This window comes from Elephantulus edwardii, unplaced genomic scaffold, assembly GCF_000299155.1.
Source record: "Elephantulus edwardii isolate Elephantulus edwardi_28Jun2011 unplaced genomic scaffold, EleEdw1.0 scaffold00027, whole genome shotgun sequence".
In the NCBI taxonomy this organism is placed as follows: Eukaryota; Metazoa; Chordata; class Mammalia; order Macroscelidea; family Macroscelididae; genus Elephantulus; species Elephantulus edwardii.
In genome coordinates, this window is record NW_006399777.1 from 13,734,303 (window position 1) to 13,752,725 (window position 18,423).

The 18,423-nt window shown below is 43.1% G+C and overlaps 2 protein-coding genes across 2 annotated transcripts in view; both read right to left on the reverse strand.

Annotated features, from left to right (window-relative positions):
* IL20RB (interleukin 20 receptor beta) overlaps window positions 1-18,423 on the reverse strand; it is a 30,533-nt gene that overhangs the window by 4,150 nt on the left and 7,960 nt on the right. The window contains exons 3-5 of the mRNA XM_006883359.1: window positions 13,446-13,570; window positions 4,073-4,223; window positions 2,505-2,647 (exon numbers count right to left, since the gene is read on the reverse strand). Coding sequence (XP_006883421.1) covers window positions 2,505-2,647; window positions 4,073-4,223; window positions 13,446-13,570 — 419 coding nt within the window. The remainder of the gene's footprint in view (window positions 1-2,504; window positions 2,648-4,072; window positions 4,224-13,445; window positions 13,571-18,423) is intronic.
* LOC102865878 (transcription elongation factor B polypeptide 2-like) lies at window positions 13,989-14,807 on the reverse strand. The gene is made up of 2 exons (XM_006883394.1): window positions 14,425-14,807; window positions 13,989-14,046 (listed from the first exon to the last, which is right to left on the reverse strand). The coding sequence occupies exons 1-2, from the start codon at window positions 14,805-14,807 to the stop codon at window positions 13,989-13,991; spliced, it is 441 nt and encodes a 146-aa protein (XP_006883456.1).

An 18,423-nucleotide genomic window follows, 5' to 3' on the forward strand; every position in this document is an offset into this window, starting at 1 on the left:
TATTAATTTTCATAAACATTTACAGAGATTTTGGGCTTCCACTCATTCATTGTTGCACTATTCTCTCTACCCTCCTCCCAGTTTGTTCTTGTTCAAATGCCACAGCAAACCGCCAGTCTTTAGGTTAATAGTTGAGCTTCTCCACTAAGAGCTACTCTACTAGAGCTCTCTTATTAGAATTAAAAAGGTCATTTTATAGAACATGAAATATATCCTATAAGATGTATATTTTTTCATTGCAACACAGAAATTGTAAGTCATTTATTAAAGTGCTGCATTTTGATGATTTTTTTTCTAGCCATTTTAAAAGAGAAAACTAGAAATTGAGTATTTCGTGTATGGTATGCCTCCTCCTTCCTCCTCTAGCCTCTTTCCTCCTTTCCTTCCTATTTGGTTTTTATTTGTCATGAGATTTTTAATTTACTAATGGTTGATTGGAGTTAATACCCCACATCATCTAAAATAAAGCTGATGATTGTACCAGTCTTAAATCATTCATGATTCAATAAAATTGTATGTGTGTGTGTGTGTGTGTGTGTGTGTGTGTGTGTGTGATCATTGTTGTCGAATAAGAACCAACTCATAGCTGACCCTCCAATTGGGTTTTTGAAGCTGTAAATTTCATTGAGAGATTGCCCAATTTTCTCACATGGACTGGCTAGTAAATTTGAGGGTCAATAGATAAATCAAAACACTGTTGGGGGAAATATACAAAGATACAGAAAAGAAAGATTGGGGAGCAAAAATAGATGGGAGAAAGAGAAAATTTAAATCAAGTTATAAACCTAAATCCAAGACAAGCATTACATTAAATGTTAACAGACTAAATGTTCCAATTAAAAAGCAAAAGTTGTAAAAAAAATTTTAAAAAAAGCAAAAGTTGTGAGGATCTATGACAAATCAACAAAAAAGCAAATTCCCATCAGATATTGTTTATAAAAGGCACGCAGTAAATTAAAAGACACAAATTAATTGAAAAACATGGATAAGATACATCACAAAAATAGTAAGCAATATTGATATCAGAACAGGGAGATAAATAAAGAAGGATATTTCATGATGATGAAAGACTCAGTTACTCAGGAAGTTGTAGCAGTCATAAATGTGTGGGTTCCCAAAAAAAGAGCTTCAAAAATATTTGAAAGAAAATTTGATGTAAGAACCAAACAGTTTTCAGTAATTAATCCCATCCAAACCCACTGCTGTAAGTTGATTCCAACTCCTTGTGACTATCAGATTTCTTCAGCTGTAAATCTTGATGGGAGGAGACTGCCCATCTTTGTTGCATGGAGCATTAGGTAGATTCAATCCACTGACCTTTCAGATAGCAGTGTGACGTGTAATCAGGTAAGCTACCAGGGCTCTTTGACAATTAATAAAACAATAATATTTAAAAAAAAAAAAATCAGTCAGAAACTGTGCTCCGTTGTCACCGTGCAAGTCCAGATTGCTCCTCCCACTTCATAGGGCAAATCACAGCCAGTCACACACACACACACACAGAGTCCCTGCCTCAAGTACGCGTCACTGTCATTGGATATAGCTGCTATTACAATAAATGTTATTTGAGAGAACTGTGTTACAATTGATGCCATTGAAGATAGGTGTGTTACAATAGACGCTATTGGGTATAGCTGCTGTTACAATAGATGCTATTGGGTATAGCTGACAGTGGATGCTATTAGAGATAGCTGTGTTACAACTCATGCTATTGGGTACAGCTGCTGTTACAATAGATGCTATTGGGTATAGTTGTTAGTATAATGGATAATATTGGATATAGCTGCTGCATGTTATTGAATATGTTGTTGTGTACCTGGAGGAAGAACCGACTCATACATAGCTGACCCCCCAGCAGGTTATCAGAGACAGTAAATTGCCCAGGAGGAGATTATCCACCCTTCTCCTGTGGAGTAGATGACTGTGTGCCTTTGGTATTGGAGCACAGTTTCTCAACACTAGGCCACCAGAACTAGCTGCTCTTAAAACTTGTGGAAATGGAGCTCTGGTGGCCTAGTGCCAAGAAGCTGTACTGCAATCCCAAAGGTATGTGGTTCAAATCCCAGCAGATGTTCTGCTGGAGAAGGAAGGGAAATCTCCTTTTGTACCAAGTCAGATCCTATTTGACAGTACACACAAAAATAACAAAATAAATTAAAAAAAAAAACAAACAAACAACAAACTTGTGGAAAGGGGTGAGGGAAGCATAGCAGGCCAGTGTGGAAGGGGATGTGGGAGACCGTACACAAGTGGCCCTTGGGATGTCAGACATCCTAAGATGCTTGTTGACCAGGCTGGATCATGGTGTCAAGTACAGAGGGAGGAGATTTCTCCCAGCCTTCCTGATTAGAAGTGAAATCCGACACGTGCTCCGTGCTCGTCCCCTGCTCTACAACTGCCCTCAAGCTCACACACTATGTGCCATGGCTGATTAAGACTTAACCATTTAGCCAGTGTCATGCTGAAAAGAAAAAAATAAAGGAAAAAAAAAAGAGCATTATTACCAAGGTGTCTGGGAGGACCACCGTGGGGCAGCAGGAGTTCTGGAGCATTCGACTCATTTTCCAAGTGGACAGTGGTACCCCCACAAGGAGCAGCACAAAGCCAGCACATGCAAACAGGGCTAGCACCATGGGGAGGGCCTGTCCTGGAAACAGAGAGAAGGAGACGTTAGGAGACAGCAGCAAAGACTCAGTCTCCAATTCTGAGCCTCTTCACTTCCCCAGAGTTGGCTTTGCACGTCGGCCAAGACAGCAGATGCCAACATTCTGAGACTTCATCCGTGCCCAAGTGATTAAAATGACTACCATCAAAATAATTTCTTCCCCCCCTCCACCCCAACATCAAGATTAAGGTCTGATTTCCAGAAAGCTCCAGGGATGATTCAAATCCTTTTCTTTGGAAGGGAAAAGGAAGGAGTATCATTTGTGAAGCAACCAATCGTCTGTACCTTGGCTGGGCTATCAGGAGGATGGCTCAGTGCCAGCCCTGGGACAGGATGTGGGGGAGTGCCAAAGAGAACAGCTCAGAAGGATGCTAGCTGAAAACAGAGCACGCTTCACAATTTGCTCCTGGCATTAATCCCTGTGATGGGAGGGAAACGCTGCCTTCAGAAAGCAGGCACGCAATGACAGTTGTGTATCAAGGACCTCACGTGTATACTAAAGTTACTAACTGCCGTGGGCACCGTGCCAGGAGGTAGATGTTTATTCCTTTCTTCTTCAAACAGGTGAGAACAGCCCTGCTTTCTCAGAGGATCAAATCCATGCACAGAATGGGTAAGTGACTTGTCAAGATCTCAAAGGTAGAGCTGGCTTCATAACGCACAGATGCATGGGAAAGAGCAGTGAGATGGGGGCTTTCCAGGTGTGTCTTATTCCACGTTGTTGTTGCTGTTGTTGTTGTTGTTGTGTACCATCGAGTCAGAACTGACCCACAGCTGACCCTCCCGGTGGGTTTTCAAAGGCAGTTCATGACACGGGAGGTGATTGCCCATCCTTCTCCCATGGAGCAGCCGCTGGCCTCATATACTAAATATTCAAAATCAGAACTGGCATTTTTAATGACTGAAAATTACACTTAGAAATGTAACAAGTGGTGTTTGAATGGCAGAATTGTGAATGTTTTGGGGTTTTCTAAAACTGTAGGCGAGAAGGAATTCAAGGATAAAGCAGACAAGGTGATTCAGTAGATGTTTCCTAAAGTTTCTTTCCATCAGATGTGATATCAGATGGGGTGCTTCTGGATATGAATATCTGATGTCCAGGCCGGCTCCCCTGCAGCTCACACCATTCACAGTGACCACCTGTAAGCCACTCTCGATTCGTCAGGCCCCAGGTCCAGAAAGTTTTCAGGGTGGAGTGCTCTAGAGAGCCGCTCACCTGACCCCTCTACCCATCCCTCAGGGATGCTCCTGACTTGGAGAGAATTAGGGTGGGGCACACTTTCTCTCACTGTGAGGACCCATTCAACCTGCGGGCAGGTCAGTGAGACCAAGGAAAGATCCAGAAGCTCAGGAGCCCACAGGAGGTGCCGCCTCATGCAGAGCTCCATGGGAACTTCCTCTTCCTACCTTGCACCTCAACACATTCGGTCCGGCTGAAGGCGCTGGACCTCTCAATGGCCTTCACAAGCGTCTGAGCCTTCGCACAGTACTTGGCCCCTGGCTCCATGGTTTCCAGGTACACTCGAAAACCTTCATTCTTCACCACTTTGACGTGTTCCTTCAAGAGAACAGAGAACACAGGGAGGTCCTGAGGGAGGTGGGAAAGCCATAAATCTATCCTTCCCAGGAGGCATCCAGAAAGGCTCCTTCTCAGCCAGTGACTCAATTATAGTTTACTGAGCACCTGCTATGAGTCACACAGTGTTCTTGGTGCTGGAACACAACCGAGAACAAAATGGACAAAGTCCCTGCCTTCATGGAGCTCCTGTGTGAGGGTGTGAGGAGAGAGACAATATATAAATACAGATGAGGTGGCAGGGGCTATGAAGAAAATTAATCAGGGTAACAGGATAGAAAGAGGGGCATTATTTAAAAAAATAAATAAAAAAAAATAAACACGTGGTTGGAGGGAGCTTTGGTAGCCTAGCACCAAGAAGCTGCACTGCAATCCCAAAGGCACATGGTTTGAATCCACCAGATGCTCCGCTGGAGAAGGAGGGTCATTCTCCTCCTGTGCCACTCAGATCTGATTTGGCAGCACACAACAAGAAAATAGAAAAGAAAAAATAATGGTTGAGAAGGGTCTTTCTGACAGGGCAACATTTGACCAGCGAAAGTCAAAGCTCTGATCTTCAATCAGGGGCTTGGCATGACCATACCATCAGAGAGATAAGGGCCCAGAAATGGCAACGCCAATAGGCACAGTGTTTCCTACTTGTCCATCTGGCCATCCATCTGTCCGCTGTTCACTTAAGCCCCACACCCCAGGTCTGCGATCTGTAGCTGAACCTGTGAAGGTTTGTCTGGGTGAGGCTCAGATGACTCAGAGGACACGCTCCTTTGTCAGCACAGGCTGTTCCACTTAGAAAGGGTGGGGAAATAGCTCCAGCTCAGAGAATCTGATGGGGTTGCATGCACCCTCGTGCCCAGGCCCTAACTGGTCCCCATGCCATTCCATCTGCCTGCCTGGCAACACATGTTGTACTGCTGGGCCCTGGTCCAACATGAAAGACTGGGTAAGTACTAGAAATCAGGATCAGTACCTGTGCCACCTGTCTCCACTTACAGACCCTGACAAATGCACAGAGAAGCCCAGACCAGGCCCCGAGATGACGATATATAATCAAGGGTACCCCTGCCTGGAAGAGGACTCAGTTAGAGACGAGCGACCTATATGAGACATGACAACATGAGCAGGATCAATCAGATCCTTTCGCAAGAATTCATTGTTGGAAAATACCACTTGACTGTGCTCATGTGAAACCTATACTTGGACCAGGAGGCAGTCATCAGAATAGTGCAAGAAAACACCGCAAGGTTCAAAATTGCAATGTGTGTGTGTCAAGGATGTGTCCTATCTCCATATATTTTCAATCTATATGCGGAACAGATTATCCAGGAGGCTGGGCTCTATGAGGAGAAGTGTGGCATCAGAATTGGAGGTAGACTCATCAACAATCTGAATTATGCAGATGGCACAATCCTGCTTGCTGAAACTGAGGAGGACCTGAAACACTTGCTGCAGAAGGTCAAGGACTATACCCTTCAATATAGATTAAAGCTCAACATCGAGAAAACAAAGATTCTTACCACTGGGACAATTGGCAGCATCATGAAAGATGGTGAAGAGATTGAGATTGTTGACAACTTCAGTTTGTTTGGCTCTACAGTCTAAACTCTTGGTATCAGCAGCCAGGACATTAAAAGATGAACTGCATTTGGAAAGTTTCTTGTTAGAGACCTCACCAAGGTACTAAAGAGCAACGATGTCAGTCTAGAAACTAAGGTGCACCTGGTCTTTGCAATTACTTGCTATGCATCAGAGAGTTGGACAATGACTAAGGAGAATTGATGCCTTTGATCTGTGGTGCTGGAGAAGAGTGTTGAATATACCATGGTCTGCTAGGAGAACAAACAAGTTCGTCCTGGAGAGGGTGAAGCCAGGCTGCTCCTTGGAGGCAAGGATTCTGAAGCTTCATGTGACATAATTTGGACATGTAGCAAGATGGGACCAGTCCTTGGGGAGAGACGTCATGCTTGGGAAGGTGGAGGGACAGAGCAGGAGAGGAAAACCCTCCATGAGATGGATTGATTCCGTCACTGGGGTAATAGAGATAGATGTGTTGGAGACAATAAGATTGGCAAGATGTAGATCAGGTTTTAGGGCTGTTGTACATAGTGTCGCCATGAGTCTCAGGCAACTCGACAGCACATAACAACAACAAACCCACAGGTAAAAGTAAGGGGAGGAGAGTGAAGATATAATGAGGGAGATAAGACCTGTGTCATCGCAAAGGGTTGATAATCCAAAGACACAACCAAGGAAACGCCATGAGGGAGCAGGCCTGTGAGTAAACAAGGCAGAGGGCTACAGGAAGTCTGCAGGGCAAAGGACCCCTGGGAGGGATGCAAACCCTCCTTGGAAGGCCCTATGTAAGGGAGGCTGTGCCGTAGCCTGGCTCTGTGTCAACTGTAGTCATAGAAAAAGCGACAACTTCTACTGGTCCAATCAATCTGCTTAACAAGGCGTATTTGACTTCAAATATTGAGATACACTGAACACTAATGACAGATGAGCTGTGGGATGACATGTAGGAAAGCAAACAAAAGGCATTAAAAGGGCAGAAAAGAAAGAAAAGACCCAATGGGAGAAATGATTCATTAAAAGAGCTGAACACTGAGCAATGGTAACCAGGCGCCATCTAGTTTTCCTGTCTCAGAGTCCTCAAGGCCCCCAAGGTTTGTGTGGTCCATTTGTCCTTTGTTCTGATGGCTCGTGTGCATCTTTGTAGGAGAAAAATGTGCAACAAAACTCAACATTCAAAAAAACACCAAGCTCACTACTCTGGTAGAGACTGGTGGAACCTTTAAGTCTTTATTTTTGTTGTTGGGTGCTGTCAAGTCAAGTATGACTCATAGCAATCCTATGAACAACACATCTAAACCCTGTCCTATCCTGAACCATCCTCACACTTCCTGACACACAAGAGCCCATTGTGCCAGTCACTGCATCAATCCACCCGGTCAAGGGTCTTCCTCTCCTTCGCCAACCCTCCACCCTTCCAAGCATCATGTCTTTTTCCAAGGAATAGCCCCTCCTAGCAACATGCCCAAAGTATATGAGGTGAAGTCTCCTCATTCTTGCCTCCAAAAAAAATCACTCCAACTGCACCATCTCCAAGACATATTTGTTTGTTCTTTTGGCCATCTATGGGATGTTCTGTGCTCTTCTCCAACACCACCTCTGAAAGGTATCAATTCTTCTTCTGTCATCCTTATTCCTTGTCCATCTCTTAGATGCATAGCAAGTGATTGGAAAGACCATGGCCTGAATCAGAAGCACCTTAATTCTCAAACTGACATAATTATTCCTTAATAATTTGGAGAGGTCCCTAACTGCAGGCTTTCCCACTGCAATGTGTCTCATTTCCTGATTGCTGATATCAAGGGAGGTAATTGTAGAAGCAAGTAAGATGAAGTTATTAACAGTTTCAATTCTTTTCCCCATCTTTCATGGTGTTGCCTATTGGTCCAGTGGTAAGAATCTTTTCTTACCACTTGACATTGAGACGCAATCATACTGAAGGGTGCATTGCTTGATCTTCTGTAACAAATACATAAGTCCTCCTCACTTTCAGCAAGCAAGGTTTTGCCATCTGCATGACACACGTTATTGATGAGTCTTCCTCTGATCCTGATGCCACATTCCTATGTCCTTTAACCCTTTAAGCCCCTTCCAGTAGCTTGACTTTTAGTGAAACAATAGACAGGTCTATGAGGTGAACAAGAATGCCAGGGAAATATGCACTTCTTGGAATAATCAGCCACGTGAGATCAAAGGCCAGCATTTGTTCAGGGATAAAGCTCAGAAGACATAGCATTGCCTCCTACAACTCATAGCGACCCCATGAACGGTTAGCAGATCGGAACCTTGCCCTGTCTTGCACTATGCTCCTGGTCTCAGATATACTTGAGTCCATTGTTACAGTCGCTATGTCAATCTATCTCATCGAGGGTCCTCATGTTCTCTCTCACTGACCTCTACCTTGGAGTCCTTTCCAAGGACTAGCCCTTCATGATAACATGCCCCAAGTATATGAGACAAAGTTTCACTATTTTTTTACTCTAAAAAGCACCCTCGTTGCACTTCCTCCAAGACAGATTTACTTGTTATTTTGGTAGTCCATTCAATATTCAATATCACAGTTCAAGGACATTGATTCTTTTTCTGTCATCCTTGTTTATTGTCCAACTTTCAGATTTGTAAGAAGTCTTTGAAAAGACCACAGCTGGGATCGGGTGCACCTTATTCTTTAAACTGACATCCTTGCTCTTTAGCACTTTGGACATGTGCTTGACAGCAGATCTTCCAACACGTGTTTTGATTTTATTTTATTTTTTTACTGCTTCTGCCACGGATGTTGATTGTGGATCCAAGAAAAATTAAATCTTTTCTTCATCTATTATGATGTTGCCTCTTAATCCAATGGTGAAGATTTTTGTGTTCTGCATATTGAGATGTAATCCATATTTAAGGCTGTAGACTTTGATCTTCTGCAGGAAGTATTTCAAACCCTGTTCGCTTTCTACAAGCAAGCTTGTGTCATTGACATGAAGCAGGTTGTAGACGAGTCTTCCTTCAAACCTAAAGTCATATCCTTTTCCATATAGTCCAGCTTCTCTGATGATTTGCTCAGCATACAAATTAAACAGGCACGGAGAAAAGCTATAACTCTGAGACCACTTTTCCTGATTTTAAACCATGCAGTATTTCCACGTTCTGTTTGAACAACTGCTTCTTGGTTTTGGTATAGGTTTTACATAAGCACAATTAAGTATTCTTGAATTCTCATTCTTCTCAATGTTATTAGCCATAATTTATTATAATCCACAGAGTCAAATGCCTTTTCATAGTCAATAAAGCATGAGTAAACGTCTTTCTGGTATTCTTTGTTTTCAGTCAAGATCCATCTAACATCAACAGTGATAGTCTTCCTTCCGCGGCCTCTTGTGAATCCAGCTTGAATTTCTAGCAGTCCAATGCACTATTCCAGTCACTTTTCAATAATCTTCAGCAAGATTTTACTTGCTATCACTATTGCTTGATAATTTCCACATCATGTTGGATCATCTTTTTATTTTTGTTTTTAAAATAGGAACAAATGTGGATCTCCTCCAGACAGTTGAGGATAGGAAAAAACAAACAACAAATGGAAACCACAAACGTAAGGAGAATCTTGGAAGACTGCTGTTAAAGAGTGACAGGTTTCAGTATGGATCACTTATTACTCAGTGCAAACAACTGGACAAATATGCAACATCATGATACATGAAATAAAGATTGAAGTTGCCTTAGATTGCTTTTTAATGGAATCCACAATTGATGCCCGTAGAAGCAGCAGTTAGGGAAGCAAACAGTGTCCCGCACTGTGGAAATCTAATGCAAAAGATCTGTAACAGTACGAAAGTGCAAAGATGACATCTTTAGAACTAAGCTGCACCTGACCCAAGGCATGGTATTCCCAACCACCTCATATGTATACGGACTTAGACAAGGAATACAGAAGACCTAAAAAGAACTGATGCATTTCAATTATACTGGTGGTGAAAAATCTTGAAAATACCATGAACTCGTGGAAGGAGGAGTGGCATCCACTTCCGTAATAGCTTGCCTCCGGAAACCCTATGAACCTGGAGAGAGGATGAAAGGCACCCAAGCGTCGAGGTCTCTCCTTCATAGGGTCGCTATGAGTCGCCTGCAACTCGACGGCACTTAACAACAATAACCATGAACTGTCAGAAGCATGATCAATTCTATCTTGGACAAAGTATAGTTACGATGCTCCTTAAGAGTGAGGATAAAGAACTGTGTAAAAGGAATATATGCTTGGACATTATTTGTATGACAATAGTCCAAATGAGAGGTGCATAGCAATGTGGACTGGGGGAGGAGTGTGAGGAGGGCGGAAATTATGCAACAATGAATGAATGTCTTTTTAAGAAAAAAGTGAATGGGGTGTGGTAGGGAGGAAAATGTGCAACAATGAATGAATGAAAATGCAACTTTTCTGTAAACTTTTGTTAAAATCACATTAAAAACGAAATTAAAAAAAAACAAGTGAGGATAATGAAGACGTTTAAAGATTCTTGTGTTTTGGACAAGCATTGTTTTCATAAAGCATTGTTTTCAGGAAGCATCAGTCCATGATCCTCATGCTTGGAAGAGTAGGAAGTTGCAAGATGAGAATGGCTACACAACTCAAAGAATGTAATCAATGTCACTAAATTATAGAAATTGAGAAATGGTGTATGTTTCACTGTATATATATATGCTCAGTAATAGCAAAATAAAGTTCAAAAGTAAACACAAAAAAAGAAAAGTAGGAAGTTGTTGAAAAAAAGGAAGAACTTCAATTATATGGATGGATATAGTAGTAGCTGCAATGATAGACTCAATGCCGTGATTGTGTGACTGTAGAATGGCACAGACCAAGCAGGGCTTTGTTCTGCTGTGTGTAGCCTCATGATGAGTGGCAATCAATTTGACGGCACCCTTTGTAACTTGTTCTAGCTGGAGTTGGCCTCTAGGCCTCTTTACTTTAGACAGAAGCTCTGTACCCCAGGTCCTGCTCGATCTGACTGCTCCCTGGGTTTTTCTAGGAGGATTGGCCTCCCACCCTAGCTCAGCCTGCAGCAGACTTCCCATGGAGGGGGACAGAACCTCCTCTAAGCATTTCAGTCACCTAGTTATTCATTCATTCATTAGACAGACTTAGTCTAATTAAGTCAGAAACCTGTTCCCTCCCTCTACTTGTGCACCCTGCCCAGACACACACCCTCAAGAGGCTTGTGACAGCCTCACATGCCTTTGAACTTTCTGGTTCATCTGGAACAACCTGGTTTTCTGCACCTGAACATGCTAGGGAGAGTGGCTGAGGAAGTCAGATGATGAGGAGAAGAAATGTACCAAAAAAAAATGCTGTGGGTTCAACTAGGTTAGCCTTTAGGTCAAGCAAGCAGCCTTCACACATCAGCAGATCTGACCTGAAAAGACTCCTAGTCAAGGAAGTTCTTGGAACTCTCGGAATTCTTGTCTCTCCTTTGACACTCTTCTCATTTGCAGGCCAGACAAGGCAGTGAGCAGTGCACTCCCGTCTCCACAGCCTCAGGAGACAGAAGGCTGTATTCATTATCATATCATCTGCATATAGTGGCAGTTTTGTCACCTCTATATGCAAATGATATGATAGTGTACACAAGCATCTCACTAAACAAACCTGTTGGAGCTAGAAGATCAACTTAGTCTAGTGGCAGGATACAAGATCAAGGTAACAAAGACAGATAAGGAAACTAAGAAAGCAAGACCATTTCCAATAGTTAACTACAGATTGGGATACTTAGGAGTAAATGTAACCAGAGACACAAAAGACCTTTACTTTTAAAAAAAAAAAAAACCTACAAAACACTACTGCAAGAAAAAAAGAAGAGACCTAAATAAGTGGGAAAATGTTCCCTGTTCATGGACAGGAAGACCCAACATGCTGAAAATGATAATCCTATTAAAAGTAATCTACATGTTTAATGCAATCCCAATACAAGTACCAAATTCATTTTTTCAGAGATATTGAAAAGGCATTTAGCAAGTTTCTTCAGAAAGGAAAGAGACTCCAATTAAGTAAAGCACTTCTGAAGAACAAAAATTAATTGGGAGGCATAGCACTTCCTGATTTCAAAATCTACTGCACAGGTGCAGTAATCAAAACAGCACGATACTAGTCAATGACAAACACAAAGACCAACAGACGGAATTGAGAACCTAGAAACTGACCCATCTGACTACCTCAATTGACATTTGACAAAAAAACAAAATATATCAAATGGTGCCGGCAAAAGTGAACTGTTGTAGAAAGCTGAGGCAGAATCCACACCTCTCCCCATACATAAAAATCAACTCAAGGCAGATCAGAGACCTTGGGAGTAAAGCCTAAAACCATGAAGATCATAAGAGACAAAATGGAAGCAAACTTAGAAGGCTTAGCCTGTGGTATAAGTAAGCTGGCAAATACAGCCAGAAATGCACAACCAGAAGAGGATAACATCGACAGCCTCCTAAAGATTAAGTCCAGTCCCTGTGTGCATCAAAAATTTTTTCCAACAGGGTGAAAAGAAAATCTACTGACTGGGAAACAGTATTTGGCAATGACATCTCCAGACAAGGATCTCATAACAAAGGTTTATAAAGTCCTACTGGGCCTCCACAAGAAAAATACTGATAACACAATTACAAAATCGGCAAAGACACGGAAAAAATTTTAGAAGACATTCAGTTAGCCAAAACACATGTGAAGAAATGCTCAAAATCACTGGCAATAAGAGAGTTGTAAATAAAAAAAAAAAGAGAGAGTTGTAAATCAAAACCACAGTGAAATACCCTTTCACCCCAGTAACCATAGCACAGTTTAACAGGACAGCAAGCAGTAAATGCTGGTAAGGATGTGGAGAGATTAGAACTCTCATACACTGTTGGTGAGATTGTAAAATGGTACAACCACTCTGGATGGCAGTTTGGCACTTTCTTAAAAAGCTGCACACAGAAATCCCATATGACCAGCTAGTCCATTGCTAGGAATATACCACCAGGAAAACAGAACTGAGATACAACTGAAGATTTGTGCACCAGTGTTCATAGCAGCCGTATTAACAATAGCAAGAAAATAGAAACAGCCTAAATGTCCATCAACAAACGAATTGACTGAGAAACTGTGGTACATTCACACAATGGAAGACTATGAAGTACTCAGGAGCAACAATTTGAAAAATACTATATAATATGGGGGAGTCTAGAGAGCATTATGCTGAGTGAACTAACTCAGTCTCGTAAGGACAAATACTGCATAAGACCATTAGAATAAAAATAGAAGGATAACTAGCAAGATGTCTACTAAAGTTCAAAGGGGAAAGGGAAGGGGGAGAGAGAGTTAGGAGGGGTTGAGGGCCAGAAATTATGGGGTCACAGAGTTTAGTGGGTGGAGGGAGAAGGTGAAGGAATTAGGAAAGATCCGGTGGGGTCCTGAAAAGACAGGTTGATAGTGGGCATAGCTTGTGGCAATAAATTTTATGAAACAAAATATGCAGGAATTCTTCTATGAAATACAATGCAAATGAAGGAATGTGTGAAACACAATGTATTTGACTTTTGCCTACAAACCAATATAAAATAAAAATAAAATAAGACAAAAACCCGGGAGCCTGGCTCATATGCCAAGGCTGGGTGTCTCACCTCGGCACCAGGTTCCTTCCTCCAGTAGACCACAAAGAACTCGAACTGAGGCCCTAGATCTTCCAGCTCAATCACCATGTGTGAGCCATCGTTGGTGACCTCTATCTTTGGAGGGGTGAGGATGGCTGTTGACAAGACAAGAGGAAAATAAAAAACCAGCCGCAGGCAGAACTGCTTTCCCAGCAAGACGATGATCAAGTCATTCGTGGAAGCCCAGCAAGCTCTTGGAGAAAGGATGGGGTTGGTTGCAGCCCGGCAGCGTGTAGAAGCATGCACACAGATACTTTCCTGCACTCAGCAGGTACCCAGGAATTCCTTTTAAATGATGAATAAATAAATGGAAAAAAATTAATTGCAAACGACATGGTCATTTTCTTTTACCAACCCTCTTCTGTTATTTCCCCCAGAAATTAAATACTCCGGGGAAACTTGTTTTTCTTCCCATTTAAAAATTTTTCAGCCCATCATCCTGTCTCTATAAATTACACTTCACCTTGGCTCATTTATATGAGCAGGTGCTGTTTCTTAACACTTGCCAAACCCCTACGGGAGTTCAGGTCTATAATGATCACAGCTGTAGCCCAGCCCGTTTGCCCCATATCTGTAGGGGTATGTACATTCCATTCGTTCACACAGATCGTGGACATGGACTTGAAAAATCAGCAGCTTATGTATGACTGGGCCGTTCTATTCTTTTTTTTTTGTTTGTTTGTTTGTAAACATGGTAATTTTATTAATGTTGGATTTTTTTGTTTCGATTTTTTTTTTTTTTACATCCAACTCTCTTTTCTGGGAGGGGTAGGGTAGAGGTCACCCCCCTCAGGGCCCAGCGTACTCATCTTCGCTGCTTCCTGCATTTTATTCTTGCATCTGCTCCTCCTCCTCCTCTTCTTCCTCCTCCTCCTCCTCTTCCTCCTCCTCTTCTTCTTCCTCCTCGTCCTCCTCCTCCTCCGGCTCCTCTTCCTGCTCCTCTTCCCACTCCTCCTCCCACTCCTCTTCCTCTTCCTCCTCCTCCTCCTCCTCCTCCGGCTCCTCTGCCACCCCTGCCTGCTCCGCCTCCTCCTCCTCCTCCAGGTTGGAGTAGGGTTCGAAGTGGAGGTCCTCAAAGGCGCCGTCCCCCCACAAGGCCAGCCCCAGCGTGGCCCGGTCCCAGAGACTCGCCGTCTTGCTGGTGAAGCCGCACTCGAGGAGCGTCATGTTGTCGTCGTCCAGGAGCTGGTCGTCCTTGTAGAGGCGCTGTTCCTCAGGCGGATGCTGAAGGATGCCCTCGATCATAAGCTTCAGCTCCAGGACGGTGCTCGACTCCTTGGCGTCGATGAACATGGTGGTCTTGTGGCGCCCAACCATCAGAAACACGTCCATGATAGCGGCTGCCTCTAACAGTCAATGCACCTGCGTGCCCCGATGCAACCGAGTGCCCTGATGCGACCCTTATATGCCAGCGTGCCTCAATCTTGGGCTGTTCTATTCTAACTCTTGTGATTTTTCATCTCATATTCTGACCAGGAGTTATTTTGCATAAGAGGCTTTCACAAATTCTAATGATGAAAACAACTATGAGATATCATCTCACCCCAGTAAGAATAGCAAAATTTAACAGAACAGGAAACATCAAATGCTGGCGAGGTTGTGGAGAAACTGGAACCCTTATTCACCGTTGGTGGGAGTGTGAAAAGGTGCAACCACTATGGAAGGCAGTATGGTGCTTTCTCATAAAGTTGCAAATAGAAATACCATTTGACCCAGAAATTCCACTACTGGGAATTTACTCTAAAGAAACCAGAACCACCACCCAAGCAGATATAAGCTCACTCATGTTTATTGTGGCTTTGTTCACAGTAGCAAAGAGTTGGAAACAACCCAAGTGCCCATCAACAAATGAATGGCTAGAGAAGCTGTGGTATATTCACACAATGGAATACTATGCAGCACTGAAAAACAAGGAACTCATGAAATATTATGTAAAATGGGTGACCCTGGAGGACATTGTGCTGAGTGAAATATCTCAGTCACAAAAGGACAAATGCTGCATAGGGCCACTGTTGTAGAACGGAGCTGACATCGGGGTTGAGGGAAGACAGAGAAGGAGGGGATAAATAACGTTTACTACATTGAAACAGATGAGGGAGAGAACTGTTTAAAAGGCATATGTGACTAGGCATTATTGTCATGACAGGAGTCCAGAATGAAGGCTACATAGTGGAGTGGACTTGTGGGGACGGATTTTATAACAAGGAAAGAGTTTTTCTTTTCTTTTTCAAGGAGAAGAGTGAATTGGGGGGAGAAGGCGGGCAGGGAGAAAAGTACCATAATGGATTAATGAAAACCCTAAGTCTCTGTAAACTTTAATTAAAATTAATTTTAAAAAAAGAAATAAAAATTTTTAAAGAATTTTAACGATGTTCTTTGGGAATTACAGCGTGAGTTCAATCACCACCTTTCACCTTCCGTATTCCAAATAAGAACCCAACAGTCCACATGGATGCATTCTTATCAGCAGGCCAAGAACAGAAGGGCCCCCACAGGCCTTCTATGCTCCCTGGCTACTAATGACAGATCCATGCTTGCATCCCAGATCCAAACACTGCATGACCAGAAGGATCACACTGTATTGCTAGCCGTGGCTTGGAAAGTAGTGTGGAATGTGTTTTGGACTAGATCTGGGTTTGGGTCAACAGACACTCAGAAGAGAGGCCATTCCTAGAGGGAGTTTTCAGAGTGTGATAAATGCCACCCTTGTTTCCTTATCAAGGGAAACGATGCATATTTGGGCATGAGAAGTAACACCTGAAACAGGGGACCAGAAGATTTGGAAACTCAGAGGACGTCTGTGCAAAACATACTAAAAAAGTTCATATGACCTGTCCCCCACCCTTCCAGTGCTGGTTCAACTGTCTCTGAAATACTTTCAGAAGGAAGAGGGGCCTTCGATTTCACAATTTGTAACAGGAAATTGATCTTCGCCTGTAAATGACACTAGAACTAGGGGAAATTGTGTAAAGATTCAGTTCAGAGACTTTTTGGATCGTGTTCTGGGCAGTCTACAAGTTGATTTAATCCCCATCCCTACCCCCCTAGCATGCTTAGTGAGGTCAATGTCATCCCTGCTGTGCAATTGATGTAACAACCTCACAGAAGGCTAAGAGACTTTCCAAAGTCACAGTTAACAGCCAGAATAAAAGCCCAGGTCTACGTTCCCAGTGCCCCAGTGTGACATGGTCTGTCTCAGGAATGGTGGGCTCTTAAACACGGCCTTGTTGCTGTTGTGGTTGTTGTTGTTATGTGCCATCAAGTCTCTTGCGACTCATAGCAACCCTATGTACAAGAGCTCTAAACGCCATTCTATCCTGTGCCAATCTAGCCATCTCAAACACATTTATTCCCACCACTCCACTCAGAGAATCGGTCCATCTCATCGAGGGTCTTCCTCTCCTGTGCCGCCCCTCCACTCTGCCAAACATGATGTCCCTCTCCAAGGACCAGTCCCTCCTTGCAACATGCCCAAAGTATGTCAGACGAAGCTTCAGAACACAGCCTTCCATAAGAATAATTTGGGAGGGTTGATTGTTGTGTTTTGTTTTGTTTTGAAACTCTAAGAAAACAATTTGCACAAGATCATTTAAATTGGACTGTGAGCCCAAGGTTGATATTTTCCCACACCCTCTCTCATTGCCATTGAGTCAAAATCAACTCCTAGCTGACCTTCCCTCCAGGGTCTCCAAGACTGTCAATCACTCAGGAAGAGATTACTCATCTTTCTTCCAAGGTTGCCAGTAGATTCAAACCAGCAGAAAAGTGTGGCTTTTGGGTTAACAGTGCAATTCTAAGCACAGTATGCCACCAGAGCTCCTTCCCAGACAGCTATGAAATGCCACACTCCTGAGGTGACTCCCTAGGGAGCTCTGGTGGCCTAGTGGCAAGAAGTTGCACTGCAATCCTGAAGGCACGTGGTTCAAGGCTACCGGCTGCTCTGCAGGAGAAAGACAGGCAATCTCCTCCTGGGTGATTAACTGCTTCTGAAAACTGACAAGAGGGTCAGCTATGGGTCAATAACACGGTGACTCCCTACCATTCATCTGTCATTTTATTCATACTGTGAGACTGAGCGTTGCTGTGATGCTGGAAGTTACACCACCAGTATTCGAATACCAGCAAGGCTGCCTGTGGTAAAGAGGATTCAGCAGAGCTTCCAGAGAAATGCAGACTAGGAAACAACCGTGACCCTCCACTTGTGTTATAATGGACTGGTGAAAACTCTGTGAACGGAGTTCATCAGAACATGGTTTCATACATTGTCAGAAGATGAGGTCCACGGGAAGACATTCAGAATGCCTGGGGAGAAAACTGTTTCTTCAAAGTAGTTGACCTTAAAGACATGGAGTGAAACTTGCAGCCAATGAAGGACTTTTGTTCGCTGATGTGTCAAAACTTGCTAAGCGGATAACACTAGAGGACATTATGCTGAGTGAAATATCTCAGTCACAAAAGGACAAATAGTGCATACAGCCACTATGGTAAAATAGGACTGACATTGAGGTTGAGGGAAGACAGAGAAGGGGAGGAATAGTGTATACTGCGTTGCAACAGATGAGGGAGAGAACTGTTTAAAAGGAATCTATGATTGGGTATTATTGTCATGACAGGAGACCAGAATGAAGGCTGCATAGTGGAGTGGGCTTGGGGGTAGGGATTGCATAGCAATGAAAGAGTTTTTCTTTTACTCATCAAGGAGAAAAGTGAATTGGGGTTTAGGAGTGGGCAGTGAGAAAAGTGAAACAATGAATGATTGGAAAGCCTAAGTCTCTGTAAACTTTCATTAAAATTAAGGTGGGGGAAAAGAAAACAAAAAACAACCCTCAAACTGAGGAGAAGCAACTGCAAACAGCCATCAATAGTCAGAACGTGGTGACTACTGAATCTGCCAGAACAAGAAACACATCTGTCTCAGAAGCAGTGCAGCCAGCATGCTCCTTACAAG

What these genes read in the sequence shown, in the direction of transcription:
- LOC102865878 (XM_006883394.1), bottom strand. Translation starts at nt 14,807, where the DNA reads ATGGACGTGTTTCTGATGGTTGGGCGCCACAAGACCACCATGTTCATC. An exon ending in GAAGAGGAGTGGGAGGAGGA is followed by an intron (nt 14,047 to 14,424) that starts GTGGGAAGAGGA and finishes ATACCCCTACAG; the next exon opens with ATATGGGGCAAACGGGCTGG.